The 21,685-nt window shown below is 39.5% G+C and overlaps 1 protein-coding gene across 5 annotated transcripts in view; it reads right to left on the reverse strand.

Moving 5' to 3' along the window:
- Cntn5 (contactin 5) overlaps positions 1–21,685 on the reverse strand; it is a 1,231,995-nt gene that overhangs the window by 399,969 nt on the left and 810,341 nt on the right. For all 5 annotated transcript variants that reach the window (XM_017595409.2, XM_017595411.3, XM_017595408.3 and 2 more), the window contains 1 exon segment: positions 6,491–6,586. In XM_017595409.2, the coding sequence (XP_017450898.1) occupies positions 6,491–6,586 (96 nt within the window).

Here is a 21,685-nt window from a genome sequence, read left to right on the forward strand (position 1 = left end):
GTGTTTTGTTCAGGAAATTTTTTCCAGTGCCCATGTGTTCCAGATGCTTACCTAGTTTTTCTTCTATTAGTTTGAGTGTGTCTGGTTTGATGTGGAGGTCCTTGAACCACTTGGACTTAAGCTTTGTACAGGGTGATAAGCATGGATCGATCTGCATTCTTCTACATGTTGACCTCCAGTTGAACTAGCACCATTTGCTGAAAATGCTATCTTTTTTCCATTGGATGGTTTTGGCTCCTTTGTCAAAAATCAAGTGACCATAGGTGTGTGGGTTCATTTCTGGGTCTTCAATTCTATTCCATTGGTCTATCTCTCTGTCTCTGTACCAATACCATACAGTTTTATCATTATTGCTCTGTAATACTGCTTGAGTTCAGGGATAGTGGTTCCCCCTGAAGTCCTTTTATTGTTGAGGATAGTTTTAGCTATCCTGGGTTTTTTGTTATTCCAGATGAATTTGCAAATTGTTCTGTCTAACTCTTTGAAGAATTGGATTGGTATTTTGATGGGGATTGCATTGAATCTGTAGATCGCTTTTGGTAAAATGGCCATTTTTACTATATTAATCCTGCCAATCCATGAGTATGGGAGATCTTTCCATCTTCTGAGGTCTTCTTCAATTTCTTTCTTCAGTCTCTTTAAGTTCTTATTGTACAAATATTTTACTTGCTTGGTTAAAGTCACACCGAGGTACTTTATATTATTTGGGTCTATTATGAAGAGTATCGTTTCCCTAATTTCTTTCTCGGCTTGTTTCTCTTTTGTGTAGAGGAAGGCTACTGATTTATTTGAGTTAATTTTATACCCAGCCACTTTGCTGAAGTTGTTTATCAGCTTTAGTAGTTCTCTGGTGGAACTTTTGGGATCACTTAAATATACTATCATATCATCTGCAAATAGTGATATTTTGACTTCTTCTTTTCTGATCTGTATCCCCTTGACCTCCTTTTGTTGTCTCATTGCTCTGGCTACAACTTCAAGAACTATATTGAATAAGTAGGGAGAGAGTGGGCAGCCTTGTCTAGTCCCTGATTTTAGTGGGATTGCTTCAAGTTTCTCTCCATTTAGTTTAATGTTAGCAACTGGTTTGCTGCATATGGGTTTTACTATGTTTAGGTTTGGGCCTTGAATTCCTATTCTTTCCAGGACTTTTATCATGAAGGGGTTTTGAATTTTGTCAAATACTTTCTCAGCATCTAATGAAATGATCATGTGGTTTTGTTCTTTCAGTTTGTTTATATAATGGATCACATTGATGGTTTTCCGTATATTAAACCATCCCTGCATGCATGGGATGAAGCCTACTTGATCATGGTAGATGATTGTTTTGATGTACTCTTGGATTCGGTTTGCCAGAATTTTATTTAGTATTTTTGCGTCGATATTCATAAGGGAAATTGGTCTGAAATTCTCTTTCTTTGTTGGGTCTTAGTGTGGTTTAGGTATAAGAGTAATTGTGGCTTCATAGAAGGAATTCGGTAGTGCTCCATCTGTTTCAATTTTGTGGAATAGTTTGGATAATATTGGTATGAGTTCTTCTATGAAGGTCTGATAGAATTCTGCACTAAACCCGTCTGGACCTGGGCTCTTTTTGGTTGGGAGACCTTTAATGACTGCTTCTATTTCCTTAGGAGTTATGGGGTTGTTTAACTGGTTTATCTGTTCCTGATTTAACTTCAGTACCTGGTATCTGTCTAGGAAATTGTCCATTTCCTGAAGATTTTCAAGTTTTGTTGAATATAGGCTTTTATAGTAAGATCTGATGATTTTTTGAATTTCCTCTGAATCTGTAGTTATGTCTCCCTTTTCATTTCTGATTTTGTTAATTTGGACACACTCTCTGTGTCCTCTCGTTAGTCTGGCTAAGGGTTTATCTATCTTGTTGATTTTCTCAAAGAACCAACTTTTGGTTCTGTTGATTCTTTCTATGGTCCTTTTTGTTTCTACTTGGTTGATTTCAGCTCTGAGTTTGATTATTTCCTGCCTTCTACTCCTCCTGGGTGTATTTGCTTCTTTTTGTTCTAGAGCTTTTAGGTGTGCTGTCAAGCTGGTGACATATGCTCTTTCCTGTTTCTTTCTGCAGGCACTCAGCGCTATGAGTTTTCCTCTTAGCACAGCTTTCATTGTGTCCCATAAGTTTGGGTATGTTGTACCTTCATTTTCATTAAATTCTAAAAAGTCTTTAATTTCTTTCTTTCTTACTTCCTTGACCAGGTTATCATTGAGTAGGGCATTGTTCAATTTCCACGTATATGTGGACATTCTTCCCTTATTGTTATTGAAGATCAATTTTAGGCCGTGGTGGTCTGATAGCACGCATGGGATTATTTCTATCTTTCTGTACCTGTTGAGGCCCGTTTTTTGATCAATTATATGGTCAGTTTTGGAGAAAGTACCATGAGGAGCTGAGAAGAAGGTATATCCTTTTGCTTTAGGGTAGAATGTTCTATAAATATCTGTTAAGTCCATTTGGCTCATGACTTCTCTTAGTCTGTCTACGTCTGTGTTTAATTTCTGTTTCCATGATCTGTCCATTGATGAGAGTGGGGTGTTGAAATTTCCTACTATTATTGTGTGAGGTGCAATGTGTGTTTTGAGCTTTAGTAAGGTTTCTTTTATGTATGTAGGTGCCCTTGTATTTGGCGCATAGATAATTAGGAATTGAGAGTTCATCTTGGTGGATTTTTCCTTTGATGAATATGAAGTGTCCTTCCTTATCTTTTTTGATGACTTTTAGTTGAAAAATGATTTTATTTGATATTAGAATGGCTACTCCAGCTTGCTTTTTCCGACCACTTGCTTGGAAAGTTGTTTTCCAGCCTTTCACTCTGAGGTAGTGTCTGTCTTTGTCTCTCAGGTGTGTTTCCTGTAGGCAGCAGAATGCAGGGTCCTCCTTGCGTATCCAGTTTGTTAATCTACGTCTTTTTATTGGGGAGTTGAGGTCATTGATGTTGAGAGATATTAAGGAATAGTGATTATTGCTTCCTGTTATATTCATATTTGGATGTGAGGTTATGTTTGTGTGCTTTTCTTCTTTTTGTTTTGTTGCCAAAATGATTAGTTTCTTGCTTCTTCTAGGGTATAGCTTGCCTCCTTATGTTGGGCTTTACCCTTTATTATCCTTTGTAGTGCTGGATTTGTAGAAAGATATTGTGTAAATTTGGTTTTGTCATGGAATATCTTGGTTTCTCCATCTATGTTAATTGAGAGTTTTGCAGGATACAGTAACCTGGGCTGGCATTTGTGTTCTCTTAGGGTCTGTATAACATCAGTCCAGGATCATCTGGCCTTCATAGTTTCTTGTCCCTGGTACTGAGATGCAGTGATGAATCCCGTGGATGTTTGGCAAATCCTCTACCTGCTGAGCCACACCCCAAGGCTCTAGAGCTTCTTGCTTTTTTCTCCTGGCAGTTTTAGTTCTCAGAGTAAGCTTCAGAGTGTTTCTGCACATAATTAAAGCAAGTATACTTGAGATGAGATAAAAATCACTGCTTCCATTAGAAGACCTCCAATCCTAGCTCTGTCAGCTGCAGCAGCATGATCTTACCAGTTTGAGACTAGCCAAGTGGGAGGTATTCAGAAGAGTGGTACACACACACACACACACACACACACACACTGGAAGGGAGGGCGGACTGGGACACACAACAAAGTCCTCCTAAAAACCAGAAACAATATTTAATTAAAATTAGGAACTAATTTTAAAGCTACTATTTAAGGGGACTTTTTGTACATTTTTATACAGATTATTTTCTCTATATGTAGTATATTGAATTTGAAAAGGTTTGAACAAACAGAAGTTAACTATTTTTGTTTAGTGAAAATCAGTTTGGAAAGTTTAACTTAACAGTCTCTAAGTAAATAATTGCTTCCTCATAGAGCACATAGGTAAGTTGTTTTCGTCATGTGTTCCCAATAGGTTTTCATAATCATTTCTTGTACAGTAAAAGGAAAATTTGGCAAAATGGACCATTAAAGTTTTCATTGAAAGTCAAAGAAAAACGTGCTTGGTACATCCTTTTGAAAGGAATGAGAAATAGACTTTTGAGATATTTCTCACCATTGAATCCTCTCTGACAGTTGATGTGTTTCTCCATTTCATAGCCCTCTCAGTTACTCCCAGTAGCTACTCTTCCTTGAGAGAACAGAACTAGAATGTGGTAAGTAATGAAGCAAGCTTCTATCATGGATACTGGCTCCAAAGGACTGAGAGCAGAGTTGTCTCTCTAAAATGCTGCAAATCTCAACTATTAGAACCAGGGTTTACTCAGGAGTTCCTTATGCTTTCATTGAAGACCTACTAAATGTTGTGCACTGTGCTACAAATGGGGCTATTAATTTCAGTATGATGAATTTCAGAGCATGACAGAAGTTCCATCCTCCTACTGCTGATACTTTATGTCACTTAACAAAATGCCTCTCAATGAATCAGGAAAAAATATGTTTTAAAACAAGGCAGGAAGATAAGGGAAACAAATGTGGACGAAACGTAGAAAAGAATCTGCTCTGTGATGGCCTGCATAGCTGTTAGGATAAGCCTGGAATTTGGGTCTGAGATGTGGAACTCATGTAAGGTACAGTTGTTTTCTGATTTAGCCCTTGGTTTCATGTCATCAGAGCCAAGGCAGCTGAAGTAGTCAGAGCTCCTGAATCAAGGGGCAGAGACCCAGCCTGGGCCCTCCCTTCCCCTGGTTCTGAAGCAACTGTTCCAAGTACACTTTCTCTAGGTATTAGAGTGAGCATACCCTCTCCCACCCCACCCATTCCCATTTCTCAATACCTCGACCTCTAACATTTCAGGCTTCAGTCATTGCTTCAGGGAGAATATATAATCTTATAATGTGTCTTTTATACCAATGCTATGAACTTGAGTTCACTTTTTTCTACTTCTCAGTTATCTTTATAATACACTGAGGCAAAGGGAAGCGGCTCTAGGTTTTCTTGATGTGCATCTGATCTTCTTTGGCCTAGTCTTACACCCTCAGGCCCAAGCCCGTGAGAGTGATTTCTGCCTAAATCATAAACACAAGTTAATACAGAGATTAATTTATTCATAGATTCATTTATGAATTTTTTCAGCCACAACTTTGTGCCAGTCTCTGTCTCAGCCATGTGGTACAACAGAAAACAAAGCCTAGAGAATTTCTGTCTTGGCGGGATTTACATTAAAATGGAGGATAATAGAAAATGACACTAAAGTAAGCACACGTTTTCTTGGTGCGTTAAATGAAGTGTATTATGGAGAAAATGCACGCAAAGGTAAAAATGAAAAATGTGGTTGTTAAGTTAAAACTAAATCAAGGCAAGTTAGGGAAGGCTCTGCTAGGAAGGTAGGACAGCAAGAAAGACATGGCTGTGAAGGATGCACACAGCACATCATTTGACTTCAGGGGTAGAGCCAAACCCGGGAACAGCTCAGGCAGGAGTATGCATGGGTACTTGACGGCCATTGGCCAAGCCAGGAAGAAGATAGACGACGCACTCAGAGAAAGCATAAGTAGCTAAATGGTGGCTCCACATGACCCTGTCTCTTAGTCCTTTCACATGTAGTATGTAGGAACACAGCAAAGCCATCTACACGCCAGAGAGGGGGCCCTCAGCAAACCCAGTCCACGCCCACCCTCATGTTAGGGTTCCACCAGCCAGAACTGTGAAAATGTCCCTGTTGTTTAAGCCATCCAGCTTGTGGCATTTTATTCTGGCAGCTTGAACAGACTAACATACAGCCTCATTTAGAGTCAAAGCCAAGCTCCTTACGGTGGCTTGGAGAATTCGCCATCTGGCTGTCCATTAATTGATGTCAGACTCTCTCAAATTGTTTTCCATAAAGGGTATACTGAGATACAAACAGGTATATGTTTTCAACCACTGGACTTGAACAAAATGGATAGAATTAGTGACAAATTGGCAAAGGGATACAAAATGATTTGTAGCATAGTCTACTGTTCTATTTCCCACAACTTCAAGAGGTAATTACCCTTTTTAATTACTCTTTCCCTCAGTTTGATAAACAAGATTGTTGCTCACAGAAATAGTTTAATGAAACTTTTGTTTGACAGGTATTCCTTCTTAGCACTTTTGTCCTGCTATGGCAAAGAACACTGAAAGCAAACACTTATGAAGCCTGTCTTCTGAAACACGGGACTCTGGTAGTTACTTAATCAGTTCTGACACCTCAAACAGTTTTGCAAGTTTCCAAGTTTCTTGCCCTCTGGACCATATATTTGTCACCAATTGCAGCAGAGGCATAATGTCAACAGTCAACAGAATGAGAAAACAATTGTACCCAGCACAACCTCCCACTCAATGGAGCACAAGATGTATGAATGGTAATTACACATACATGCCGCTATGTATCGTGCCAACCTTGCACATGTCAGCTGGGGTGATCCCTGGTCACACCCTGTCTACAAGAGTGAACACACAGTGCACAGAGGTGAAACAGACAGCACATGGGAGTAGCAGGAACATAGACATGGTGTTACTATACCTGGAGAATGAGGCGGTGGAGAGCACATCAGAACAACCCCCTGGCCTTCCCGCACTGAGACTGCACTTCTTGTCCGGCCACTAAAATTCCCCAGATCTGTCAATACAACACAGCATTTAGATGTCATGTACAAAAGAAATAAAACGAAAATAAAACAATGACAGCTTTCATTTATGTTTTATTCTCTTGACAATGATTCTTCTTGTTTATTTTGTATTGTTTGTATTGTCTGATAAATAAATCCATAATCACCTAGTATTAAATAGCACAATTTCAATAAGTACATAGTATTCACAAAATATCTGTTCACTGGGTGTTCCAAGTTGCTGATACAGAAACTAAACAATATAATATTTGAACATATCGAGCATTTTTAATTCTATTTGTTACATATTGACCCTTTAATGAGGAAAGCCTATCTTTCACAAGGAGACACACAGCCATAATTAGGAGTGGCACATGGCTGGCCTGCTACCTCATTAGCTGCCATGCTAAAGTGTTGAGTAAAGCCAAGTATGAGTTTGCAAAATGAGAGAGGCTTTGTGCTCTAGTGAAATATAATGAGGCCATGAGATGCTCTTTTCTGTAAGAGTGAATGTGGACGCCATGTTCTTTCATTTTATGGAGGGATAAAAGAGGACTTCTGAATTAATTATACTCATGTGTTTTGGATAGACGAGGCATATTAAAGCTTGAAACACGTGTATGTGAGACACTAGTGCTGGGGTCAGCTGCCTTCACCCAAGTTACATTCACATAGATGGAAAAGCAGCCCTAATAGAACACACCCTCAAGTGGACGATGGGGTTTTATCAGTATTTAATTGCTGTTTATTGATCTCTTCATCATACCACCCACAGGCATCATCTGTCAGTGAATTAGTCTGACCAAGTGTCACGATTCAGAGAACATTTTCTCGCAAATGATGGTCTCTTAGATAAATATTGCCTCAGAATTGATATCTGTAGCATCAAGTTTCCATGGTAAGAAATCCTTTTTAAAACAATGTTCATCATTCTTTCTAATAAGTGTAAATTGTGTTTTGTTTTTCTTAACTTTGAAGGTTTTTCTGTGTCCATGATATGTTTTATGGGAATACAATTTAGAGCTTCAATTCAACTGTTGACATACCTAACAACTGATTAGTCAAGAGCATCTACTAGATGGATGTGAGAACTCAGTCACTAGTTTAATTATTGTTCCACCTCCTTCTATGGCCATGAGCATTGAATCCAGAGCTTTCGGTGTGCTAAGACAGCAAACGACATTGAGGTATGCCTCACCAGTCTGGGCACTTTTATATTTGAAAACAGGGTCTCCCTAATTTGTTGAGGTTGTCCTTGAACTCATGATGTGACCTGGGTCTGCTAAGGCCTCCAGATCCCCCACCTCAGCGTCCCCATTGGTTCGAGTCACATGAAGGGTCAGACAACCAGGCTCACCTTATCTTACCTTATTTAAATAAAAATTTTTTCTTAATTAATAATAAGTTTTTTTAAGCAAAGCCACAGTGATGGAGGACTCAGACTGTGATGATATAATGGTGTGTCAGGGGCAGAATGAGAGAACTACTGAGGTCATCAGACTCTATTCACTGCTACATGGTGAATAAGGAGGCAAGACAGAGGAGAAAGAACAAAGTAGTTAAATGGTTTATCAAACGGGGTGTTAATATTGAAATCAAGAACAACTAATTATCTAACTAAGAAAACAAATTCTTCCATTTGATCATAAATGCATTTTCCACAAGCCCCTCTGAGAATGTCTGCATCTTCATGAGCTTCATTAGCACACAGTATCCCACATTTATGTTTGTGTGAGTCAGAAATACATGTGGCTCTTGTCTTTAAGTGTAAACATATTGGTTCTTAGGATTGGAGCCTGAATCCTTTTTCTCCAGAAAGTGCTCTCAATAGAAAGGTCAGAGCATGACAAGAGTCTGAGGTTGATTATTTTGGCCTCCCTTGCTGAAAGGACAAGCAGAAATCACATGATGAGGCAACAAGTGTCCCAGGGCTCCAGTGTGACTTCAGGGTTTTTCATCCCCACCAAAGTCACAAAAGGCAAAACCTGTTTGAATACCAACCACTTACACACACTAGTAAATTATTATAAAAATTCCACACATACTTCACACAAATACTTCGTCTTTAGTATGCATAACATACCATTTTTATTTATTTACTATGCTAAAATGATACTTTAATAGACAGTTCAAATTTAGTGCCTCCACAAGGACTTGAAGCATAGAAGTGACCTAGAAGCCAACTGTAAAAACAAGAAAGTTGTAGAATAATTATGGCCTGAGATCTATTTTGAGATTACAGTGAACTGAAAGACCACATTCAGCCCTGTCTGCTTTGCTGTGCATCTGTGTGAACAGAAGGCATCCTCACAGAGAATCTCATGATTCACTATTTCATAGGACAGTAGTATTACAAAGTTAAGTGGATATTTTTGAATTATAAATACTTTCTAATGTTTATAAATATTTCTGCTTTGGCTTTACCGGGCTTAATATGGAACCTTCTGCAAGCTTAGGAAGCTCTGTAATACTCATCTGTATTCCCAGGCCCAGGAATTAATTATTTATTTTTCTCTCATCATTTTAGATTGTGATCAAGCAGCCAACATCTGGTTGTATGTTCTACATTTGCCTTGCTTGTTCTGCTTCTACTGGCTGGTGCTGCCAAGCAGGGGGACTATTTCAAATTAAACTCCTTGTGCTGCAGGGTTTCTAGCCAAGTCTTGCAGGAACTCCAAAGCCTGTCCTCCTTCCAATAGGGGAAATAGAGAGAGTCGTTCTGTGGCGTCTCTTAGGCAGGGACTGCACACCTTACCAGTGTGATGTAGTCAGAGAACAGTGACTATTCCTCTCTGCACCCCCAAAAGAATTTGTACTAGAGCTTTCAACTGAGTGCTGTGGCAGGAAATAGGAACTTGGGGTCACAGCATAAGAAAGAAGAGGTTGAAAAGGATGGCACTGTTCCCCAAGTGGCTATGTGTGGCAGAGAGCCATGTTTCAATCACGCACAGAAATAATAGAGAAGTTAAGTAGTTGGTTTTGGTTTTGGTTTTGGTCACACAAGATTCTGGTTGATTAAGGAAGCCTGACTTATTTGACAAACCCCCTGATTGGTACAAACTGGGAAAAGCACACCAGGCCAGAAGTAGACAGTGTATTTGGAGGTACTCAGGAAATGTAGAAAGCCTTTAGTGGGCATGCACACAGCACGGGTGTTTTTCATTTTAATACATCTGACATTCGTACATTAAAGAAAGAAATGAGAGGAGCTTTCATGAATACACACTTCATTTTCCTGTGATTGACACAAAGCCTAAGAACAGAGCCTGCTGATGTGGTTCTGAAAGGGACAGTTACTGAAGTCACTGTAAATCACATGATGTCAGACAAGTAGGAGACTGGGAATGTCTGTGATCCAGAGCCTAGGAACTGTGAGCCTTGCCTCTGATCTGAGCTTTCTGAGTCAAGAAACACAGACCTCAAAAAAGAGCTTGAATTATAAGTCTAGCCAATAGGACCATTATTCCTTTGCATTCCAAGGGAGACATACAGGAAATGACATGATTGATACATTCCACTGTATTTTACTAATTTATCTTGAGAGTCTGTGCATGTGGGAGGTACATGCCTGCCATAGTGTGAGGGTAGAGGTCAGCGAACAATTTGCAGGAATTCACTCTCTCCTACCACTGTGTGTATTCAGGGAATTCAATTTAGGCCACTGGGCTTGGTGGAAGGTGCTCCGATCTACGATCTACGGAGCCATCCTACTAGGTCCAAACCCAAGAATCTTACCAGCACTTCTTAAAATACAGCTGTGTTTGCTGATGGTAGCCAAATCGAAAGTCACAGAGACACAAAGCCCTGTGGTATTTTACAGTTGATTGTGAACTTACAGCTAATGGAGATGCAGGATGGGCCTGAGGGCTTCGTTTATTGTAAAACGCACAGAAATTCACTGTGGTTAAGTGACAAGAGCTGAAGTCCAGAATCAGGAGGATGGGAGCACTCAGTGCTTGAAGTAACAAGATTTTGTTTCCTTATTTTAGTAAAAAGCTGTGCTGTCAACTTAGCTTAGAATGTTTTGCATTGATGGAACAATTTCTTCTTTTGTATTATACTGTATGGGATAGTACTATAATTCTCTTAAACATTTGCTCTGTTAGCTCTGAATAAAGCTTAATAGCAAGGTTCCAAAAAAGGTAATTTGATAAAATTTATTTCTGCAGAATATCAGTTTAGCTAATCGTAGGTATCACAAGAATGCACTCCATTATGCAAAGATATGGATGGAACTAAGGCACAGCTGGGATATGATAAGGTAAATCCAGAAGGGTGATGAAAAGCCCTAATGAAACTTCTCTCCGGCTTGAGTTTTCTGTGGTGTCCAGAAGGTTAGATGAGTGAGGATTTGCCATGCCTTGCCTGTTCTGCTGCGTATTATAAGAAACACAAATCATCCAGGTTCACCAATAATCCAGTTCACCAACTCGAAATAAAGGAAGCAGGCTCAATTTTCCTTGAAAAAGGCATTTTAAAATTCACTTATAAGTGAGACTAATTTGTAACTACTTTTGTGAAAAGGTAAAATGTCCAGAGAGCATAAACATTGTTTTGATGTTAGAATTGTACTCTGGTGATTATAAGTTACAAAGTGCTATTTCAATCATAAATGTTACATATGAGCAAGTAATCCCAAATATGGTATGATGCATATAAGTACATTTATATAATGTAGGGAGGAATATTAACCCTGGAAATGGCTCTAAACCTACTTTGACAAATGCCTATGCTCAATACAAACAAGTAAATAATCGATGTGATTAGTGAATTCCTACGTCCATTTCCTCCCAAATTCTGATCAGAATTAGTTCGTCAACACTTCAGGAAATTAAAGCTGAGGATGACGTCGCATTCTTGTAACCCCAGCAGTAGGAATGCTCAGGCAGACCAGTAGTGAATTTGAAGCCACTCTGTGGTACATAATGAGAACGAATCTCAAAAGAAAATGCATGTGCGTACACACACACACACACACACACACACACACACACACACACACACCCCAGAGAGAGAGGAGGGGGAGGGAGATAATAAAGAATACAGTATGTGAGAGGCTGCTTTGCATATGAACGACCCATGGAGATGGGGAGAGGTATCAAATAGTAAAAATCACAAATTTCACAAGGATTCCTGAAAGCCACAAATCCCTTTATTCTCTCTCATACAGTTTGCACATTTTGCTAAAACGATCTCTCTTTTATTTCTTCAGCCTCTCTTCTGTGTGGATTGGTCAGAGCCCTCAGTGAATGTGTGCTGTGAATTTGCACGAAGGGACACAATACTCCTGGGCCCCAATGTGTCCAGCAAATGGGAATGGTGAAGCTTTCCCTCCCTTGAGGAATGCCGAAGCCCTGCTGTGGTTCACGTACAGATGTTATGAATGATTGACCTTCAGATAAAAACGGCATTGAAGAAATGACAAGTCAAGCTGCTAGAGAACTCTTACCTAGATTAGCCAAACTTACCTCCTCTTTTAGCTGTATACAGCATACAGTGTATACAGTAAACCCACTTGCTTGAATCTGATGGATAAAGAGTTACCTTGTGTTTGTGGCTGCTGTCGGTGTTACTACATCAGAGCGACTAGCCAACCCAATTCCAGCGTTTGGTTCATGTGTCTGTGTGTCTGTCCTTCATCCCCTCCTCACCCCCGAGTCAAGTTTTAGGACTTAGTTTACAGTAACAGCAGCACTCTCCATTTCATTTCCAAGGCAGCGACAGCCTTCAGCTGGACCACCTGAACACGCTACCCGGATGTGCACAAGTGAGAGACAGGGGTCAGCCACAGTCACCTGCTTAGCTCCGAGGTGTGATGTCTACAGATGTTCTCTGTCTCCCCGGCCCCCGGTCTAGAATGTCGGCTGTAGGTAACACAGATATCTATTTTCCTCACATTAATTTTTAAAACTCATTGGTAGGCTGATTTTTAAAATAGTATAGTTGACTCCGAGTATGAAATTGTCTTTGTCAGTCTAAGCATTATGCTTTATCGCAGTAATCATAGCCTCTTGGATCATACTGTGGATAAAGGAGAACTTTCTATAATCAACTAATATGTATGCTTGAGTGTTTTCCTCTACTAAATTTGTTTTCAACTGCTGTGTGTGCTGCCGAGCACTTGGGACCGTCCCAGCTCCATGCAAAGTGCGGCGGCGCTGGAAATGGCTGCCTTCTCATTCCCTCATTTACTGCCTCACACTTAAGGCAAGTACAGCCAATTTGCATAGTTTTCTTTTAAATGATATAACCTCAACCACTCTATCTGCATTTTTTTTCTACCTTGCTTAATTAAAACCTTTTAGGAAGCTCCCACAATTCATGACTCAGCAGTTAAGTGATCAATTTTCAATCCATCTTACGATTTGACAAAAATCTCGTGTTTTCGCTCACCGCCATTATCCTTCCATTGCCCTTCCCTCACCGCCATTATCCTTCCATTGCCCTTCCCTCACCGCCATTATCCTTCCATTGCCCTTCCCTCACCGCCATTATCCTTCCATTGCCCTTCCTTCACCGCCATTATCCTTCCATTGCCTTTGGCTAAAAGCCTCTCTCCTCATTCGTTGTGTCCACGAGTTTTAGTTGTAATCCTTGTTTAGGCTCAATTAAGTATAAAGTCATCTTTGGTTAATGCTTAATTTTACACACGGTCCTATTTGCTAGGTATAAGACCTACGTATGGAGAAAGTCCTTAGTGAGAATACTGAATCATCGCAGGCCAGGAACCAGATCACTGGGAATACCGCCTGGCATGTGGTAACTAGTTAGTGAATAAATTCACAGTTTTCCCACCAGCCCGTCTACAGTCAAGCCCATGAAAGCACTTCCAAGGAATGGTAGGGGTCGTACAGAAAGGTGCATTCGCCTGTCAGGAAGTTATTTTATCTTCATTCCACACATTCTCCACAGTCTATTCAAAGGTTAGCAGTCATTTTTCTTAGTGTAAGGGGTCAGATAGTAAATACTAGAAACTGTGTAGGTCAAAAGGCAAAGTAAAGGGTATCATGAAACACTATCAAAATTGTAGATGAAACAAGACATCCTTGTTTTTAATACTTCATCCATTTAAGTGTATAAAGTGCTTGATCCATGAGCACGGACACCTGAATTCGGTGCCCAGAAACCATGCCAAAAAGCCAGAATGGAGATGCAAACTTGTGATATTAAATATCTGGAGCTTGCCGGCAGGGAAGCCAAGTTAAAAAAGTGGATTCCAGGCAGTGAGAGACTATCTCAAAAAGGGGTAGAGAGTGACTGATAAATTCTTGTGGTTGGTCTTTGTCCTACACTTGCACATGAACACAGTTGAGTCTTAGAATCACTCATTATGGTCAGAGTTATGTCTCTTAAACGTATATCCACATGAACAAGCATACACTTTTGTATCTTCACCCAGTGATGTTCATCCCCATCCCTTATGCCATTATCAAGGGACAGAGTGTAGGTTTATCAAACAGAAATCTAGTTTACAGTGAGCCCTCTATGAATGTTTCTTATTATCACTCTAATGTGAAAGGGACTATATTCATCCTGTACCCAGCATCTTGTATGTTTACTGAACAGAGTTCCATTTTTTGTTCTCTTCCTCCTCCTCCTCCTCCTCCTCCTCCTCCTCCTCCTCCTCCTCCTCCTCCTCCTCCTCCTCCTCCTCCTCCTCCTCCTCCTGCTCCTCGTTTGGATGTTTTTGTTTTACTTCTCAGACAGGCTGTCTCTGTGTAGCCAAGACTGTCCTGGAACTTGCTAATGTATCAAGCTGACCATGAATTAATGCAGTCATCCTGTGTCAGACTAAAAGATGCTAGGATGTTAGCTATGAGCATCACATATGCATGTTGATGTTGTTGAATACCTGGGTTCTAAGTTGAGTTTAGATTTAGAAATATTTTATGCTAGTCTATGTTCTTGAATAAAGAATATGTGATCAATACCAGTTCTCTAAAAATTATGATAATTTTAACAACCTACAGTTTCAATATCAGTATAAATCAAGTTTATTAAAGATACGCAGATGATGCTGACCATAAATTTTCTCAGTATTACTGGACATATGCTACCTGTAAAAAAAACCATGATATAATTCTTAGATACCTATTTATATATACATATATGGAAATATATCAATTTAACTCCTCTTACAGCTTCCTGTTCAGTCCCCTTATTTTTCTAAAGTGTTTATATTGCTGATGAGTAACTGATACTCAAAAATACTATGCTCATATCCAAATGTTACACAGCTAAAATGTATAAAGGTGAAATTCCAAGTACAGTTCCTAATGGCTGAGAGCCTCACCCACGATCACTATGCAGATATTTTGACAATGACAGTGTGGTAAGACTGAAAGTTGCAGAGACACAGTGATGGAAGCAGGATAAAGAGATGGATGACAAAGTGCATTCTTGGGGAAGTAGAATCAGAAGTTACAAATGACTCATTCCATAAGCACCGAGGAGCTACTGACCTGATAGACGGATAGCAGGGTGCTGAGGCGGAAAGATGCACACACAGTCTCGGCCTCACTACCTCTTCTAGCATTCGTTTGTTACAAATGGAAATTCTGAGTCTATTTTGCATTGAGGACTTAGAGGCACTGGAGTCATAGCCTTTCAATCAACATTCACTGATACCTGTTTTTAATTTTGTTTTTAAGGTATCCAAGGATTTATATATTTCCTTGTGTGGGCATCACTATCTGTTTGTTGTAAAGTTTCTCTTTATTAAAATTCATAAACCCCTGGCAGGGGTTTGGGGTATTAATAATTTAAAACTGCATATCATCACATATCACTTTAATATTTAGATACTACTACATCCTATATTATTTTATGCAATTGTTTAAAAAATATTTAAACGTAATGTTGAACTATGTGACAAGAAACTGAATATCCCTTGCACCCTCGGTAGTGATGTCTCAGGTATTTCTTGGTCTCAGTATAATATTTCTGGGCTTTTCTATTTCACAAAGCTTCTTCGAAGTTAAAAAGTTGACATTTACTCTACTGCCTTTTCAATATTTAAAAGAGAGGTCAAATATTAAACTGTTGCTTCTGTCTTATATTTTGGTAGATTAATTAAAACTTCCTTGAGAGTTAAAAACAAAACAAGACAAGACAAAACATATGGTTTATAGCTTTAATCCCAGCCCTTGAAAGCAAAGTAAAGCAGAGTTCTGTGAGTTTGAGGGTAGCCTGGTCTACAGAATTGATCCTGTTCCAGAAAAAAACATGATGTTAATTATTTCAGTGATCTATGGTTCAGTGTATTTATATTCCAGAGGTATTTGTTCCACTGACTTTACCTCTGCCTAGTACAAGGCCACATGTTTTACATGTTTTGGACTAGTTCTTGCATTAATGAGAGCCACTCCTCCTCCGGCGCCTGAGGTCTCTGTTGCTGTTTCCACCGTTCGAGCTCACAGGAGTGTTCCTCCTATTCTACACAATGTGACTACTCGCTCGTTTTCAAGGTCTCAATTGCTTTGGATTGGACTCCACTGAAACTGCTGTTTTCTTCTACAGTATGCAAGCACACACAAGAGACATCTCTCCCTCTGCCTCCCCCGCCGTACCTTCTCAAATCTCTCTGCCTTTAGCTACATATGAGCCCACATGACTCCTTCTTAAATGAGTGCTACTCCAGGAAGCCTCACCACGGCAATGTTAGATCTGAGCAGTTGACTGCTGATCCTGGAGTCCCTCAGGCACACAGCTCCTGAGGAGAACACAGTGAATGAATGTTGTTCCTTTTGTGGTTTGTCTCCTGTTATTAATGGCTAGATCAGTTGTGTTTTCGTCTTTCAGCTGTTGTTGTTTGTTTCTTTTGTTTTGGTTTCAGGACAGGGCTGTTCTCTGTAGCCTGGGCTGTTTGGTAACTTGTTGTCTAGAAAACAGACTGGACTTGAACTCACTGAGATTACCTCCTTCTGCCTCACAAATGCTGGGATTAAAGGTATGCGCCACCCCCACCCAGCAGGACACTTCTGATATTTAATTTTTATATTCTTCTTCCTCTCTCTCTCTCTCTATATATATATATATATATATATATGTATATACATATACATATATATGTATGTATGTATATGTGTGTGTGTAGTTTTTCTCCGTGACATATGATGAATCTTGCATAAATCCACTTTTGTCCTCTTCTTTATCTCAACTCTCAATACACACATATACAGAATGGCATCTGTCTCCTGTATCTATCACATATTGATTTTTTTCCAATTAGCTCATGTCAACATGAAGAAATACGTTTATACCTTTTTAATAGTGTAGCTATTAAACATAGCTTCTAAAAAAACTTGAAACCATCGCTGCTCCTCTCATTTTGGGGCTTACATAGTTTTGATTTTTTTCTGTTACTATATTTTTCTTAACTTTGTCTGGCTCCAGCGTGGCTGACATTCTCTCTGCCTAGTAACTCTCACAGTGTTTTGTTCCTCACTCACTGCATGGTAAACAGAGCACTTCTCTCTTCACAAAAAACCTGAAGCACTTTGGAATCTTTAAAAATATCAAAACATAGTGGTATGTGTGTCTCATTCAGATAAGAAGACAAACATCTTTCTGATTTACACTTCATTTGTTACAATTTCCTTACACCCCAGTCTATGTCTCTATTACTTTTTAGCATTTTGTATTGAGAACTGGGGTGTACATCAGTTCATTTTTTAATGAAGTGAATATTACTTACAAAATATTTTCTCCTTTGGCAATGCTATTAGCCACTGCAGGTAATTTCCGTGCATTTGATCGCCTCCCATAGGCTCTTCACCCAGCTCCTCTCTCAGCTTTAACACTTTATCTCATTTTGTTTTTGACAATTGCTTGGTTTTGGTTTCTTGATTGACGTGAGATTTTTGTCTTGCCGTTTCCGCTACCCTGTTTATTCTGTGCGGTCTTCCCCTTGCTATTTATGGCAGGTTTCAGCATTCAGTAATAATCTTCTTACAGTGAAGATGTAAACTTCTCAGCTTGCAGTTTGGAAAGTCAACATTTCTATCTTTCTTTGGTCACCTGATCCTTTAATCATTTGAAGGGTCTGTTGGGCTACTGTGAGCCTTGTTCTGGACACAGAATTCACAGTAGCCAACAAATGCCAAATTCTCAGTACCTAGAACCGTCTAGGTCTCTTTTCGCATCATCTTCAGAACTTCTTCATCATGGATACAGACCGTAGGTGGAAGGTATGTCCTCCAGGTCAACTTCTGAGTCCTACACTAAGTTGGAAGCCCCCGCTTACACATTTAACACTTGGTAACATGAACAGCGGTACCATTTGGCGACGGAACAGAAAACACCAACCTTATGCTGTGTCGGGTGGAAGGTCTGCATCTGGCACACCAAGGTCTGTCTCGGCAGGGCTACTACCCTTCACAACACGGTGAGGTTGAAGAATCTAACACACTGCAGCCCACAGTGCATGTGAGCTTCTCTCCTCTTCCATGTTTTCAGAAGTTCACAGTGTTAGGCTTGTGATTTTAAATGTCTCTTTCTACATAACCTTTGATAATTTACTCTCAGAGTCGAAAAAAAATTTTTTTTAAAGAACAGACACCCAAAGTTTTTACTTCAGTGAGGGTTTATCAGTGCTGATTTTTAAAGTCATTGATCCAGCTGCAGTGAATTTATGCTGTTGCTGGCTGCCAGTAACTGTTAGAATATACTGGGAATTCTTTTTTCAGTTTTAGTTATATTTTTGGAGGTGGTAAACTTAAAACTTATGAAGAAAAATGGGCTATAAAATTGAGACTCCCCTCTACCTACTCTTTAGCTATAACTTTACTTTTTGGTTTGATTAAAGTTATTCCTATTTCAGTCATAATTCTGGTGCCCCTGTTGGCATCTATAGTGAAAAGAGATTCACAGTATTGAAATTGAATTTTCTGACTCTGTCTCTCCCTCTCACTGCTCTCTCTCTCTCTCTCTCTCTCTCTCTCTCTCTCTCTGTATGTTTGTATGTCTGTGTGTCTGTGTCTGTGTGTCTTTGTGTGAAGAGAACAAAGGCCAGCTTAGGAAGACCTATAAGCCCTACACTGCCCTTTTTTTTTAAGATTTATTCATTTCAACTTTATATGTATGGGTGTTGAATATGTGTCTGTTAATCACATATTGCAGTATCTTCAGAGGCAATGAGGCAGCCAGATTCTCTGACATTGGAGTTACAACAGGTTGTCAGCTACCTTATAGGTGCTAGGAATGGAATCACTGGGCCATTTAGGAAACAGTCAGTGTTTCTATCTACTGTACAATCTTATTAGTCTCCACCATGAACTTTGGAAATGGGAAGGTCTCTCATTAGAAACTGCAGCTCGCAGGTTAGGCTGGACTGCTGAGCAGTGAGCCCTTCGGTTCTTCCTTTCTCTGATTTTTGGGAATTCAGATTATAAGCCATGCCACTACAAGTGGGTTTTCACATGGGCACTGAGGATGGAATTTAAGTCATCACTTTCTCAGGCAAGCACTTTACCTACTGAGCTTTCTCGCCAGCCCTGAACTCTGATGGCTTGATGATGGATGCTGCTGAATCTGGGAACTTACTGCTTTGGAAGGGATGGCGTGAAAGAACATTTATCTTGTATACAGTGTGCGGTTCACTGCTGAATTTTTCTGAAATATGAAACCACAAGGACTATATTCAGAACCTAAGACAATCTACCCTTGCCCATCAGATAGGTAAAAAGTAGTAATGACAGCTATGATCATCACTATGGAAACAGAAGCAGGAAGCAATAACTCTTTTTTCCCTATGTTTAATAACACAATGACACCAGCTGGTAGGGTACCAGCAGCCCCCTCCAAGACAAAACTCTGGCAAGGCAAAGGCAGCAGCTGTACAAACTCCACAGAACAGAATAGAATGTTCTCTCTCTTGATCTTCAACCCCAAAGGAATAAGTTATGCAAAGCTTGGTTAAACATAATTTTTAAAAAGCACACAGAATACTATCTTCAGTAGTCAAATAGATTAAAAAATCTTCATGCACATATACATATATTTCCATAGACATACATTGTGTTTAGATATGTATGAAAACTATAATGTTGCATAGCTCAGGGTATAAGAAATACAAAATAGTTCAAACTTTTTATCAGAATACACTGTAACGTAAGTTAATCTTATTGCCAACAACCATATTCTCACTATTAATGAGACAAGAAGAATCTGCAGCCTGCCTTATTTTACAGTGTCCTGCTCAGATCATCTGGGCACTGAAGTAGGAGAGACTTTCCTCAATTATTAGTGTGTCTAAAAATCCTTTATGCTATGGACTTTGGGCTTGCTAAATTTTTGTTTAACACTGAAATACTTTAAGGAGATGTTACCAATTATCAACATATGTATTCTTATTGTTAAATTGTCTCTGGATACTGAGAACGATGAGAAATTTCAAAATTAGTTTGATGTAATCTGAATCCCCCAGTTAATGTTTGCTAAGAACAATTACGATATATGTTTTAGGTTGCAACATGTTCAGTAACTGCATTTGGTATTTTTAGCATGTCTTGCTATGTGACATATAGTTAAGGGACACCGTTTTATATCTTATTTAAGTTGGAATGCCCAATGAATCAATGGGGATTGAAGCATATAATTTTGTGACTTATATGCAATTCTTTATGAAAGACTTTTTCCCACTTTGCAATTTTTGCATCACTTGTTATTATCAGTATGGGGTCACATATATTTATTTTGCCCTTTGGCATAGTGCATTGTTTTGTCACTAGATGTTTCATCACTGGATGACCAGTGTCTGTCATTTGTTCTTTAAGACTTTACAGACACCAGTGCATGTTGATGATAATGGAGATGAAGACAGCATTGTTGGCGATCTCAGCGGTGTCTCTGATGCCTGGATACACATGGCTAATCATTTGTATGGATTATCAGTCTAACAACTACCATGTTAAAATTTTATAAGCTCAGAGTGCATGATTAGACAAAGTACACTTGCTCCAACCCACCAGACAGAGGCAGGAGTCAGACTCTGGTCTGTCTGATTCTAGAGAGTAGATGCTCAACTCCACTGCAGTTTATCATCTATGGCCATTTTAGCAGGGGACAACTAAGGGTAATGTCTCGTGTACATTCTTTCCTTCCAAAATTCTTAGATTCTTTCTGGAGATGTCACTTATCACTGACAAAACAAATGTGGGCCAGTTTTAACTTTTTAACTTCGAAAAAATAAGCCCACATTTGCTCTTTCCTCATGTCCTAGATGTTTCCTATATGGCACTGTGACATGTTGTCACCAGGGCCATGGGCTAATTAGGCAGCTTGCTGTTGTCAGCTGTCTGTCGATGGTTTCTTTAAGGGAGTCTCCATGCTCTTTCGAGTCATTTAAGTTAACATCCTTAGAGCAGAATCAACATTCCAACCTTGTCAAGTGGTGTTAATTGAAAATAAATACCCAAACATTGCAGCTGTGTTCTCCTTCTCTGGAGCTATTCAGAAAAATCGAAGCATCAGCACCAACTGCATCTTGTGACCGGCTGAGTCATGAATCATGGCTAATGATACTTAAGGTCTAAGGAACATGTATGTTTCTTAGGCCCTGAGCCAAGAGCTAAGATAAGGTCAGAGCTTCTGTGAAACTTACTTCAGTGAGGAGAGAGCTGGGCTCCAAGACAATCAATAGCATGCCCAGGGAACTCAGAGCTAGGCTTACAATAGGATTCGCATGTCTGTGTTCTTAATTATGGTGTAATAGTTCCACACTACTAGAGTAATAGTTCTTGAAGATTATAAATTCCAATTCACACGTGTGGGATGGCTCTGTCTGCCAAGCTGCATAAAGGATTCTCTCTGGTCTCCTTAATAAGGACCACATCATTTGTCAAATGCATGGTGAGTGCCTTGGAGGATGCTATGGATGGCCCCAGTGAGGATTAAATGAGAGAACGTGGTGATGAATGGTCAAGTTCATCTTGATGCCTAAAGTAATGAATTTCATGATTTTCAATTGTGTATCAACGATATAATATATGATATAGCCAATAGCGCTTGTGAATCATGAGTTATGAAAGCATAAGTGAATCTCCATGAGCTGACTACAGTATTTAACAACAGGGCGCCTATTATGTGGTTGAAATTTCCTTTCCTGTCTC

Source organism: Rattus norvegicus, chromosome 8 (genome assembly GCF_036323735.1).
Source record: "Rattus norvegicus strain BN/NHsdMcwi chromosome 8, GRCr8, whole genome shotgun sequence".
Classification (NCBI taxonomy): domain Eukaryota; kingdom Metazoa; phylum Chordata; class Mammalia; order Rodentia; family Muridae; genus Rattus; species Rattus norvegicus.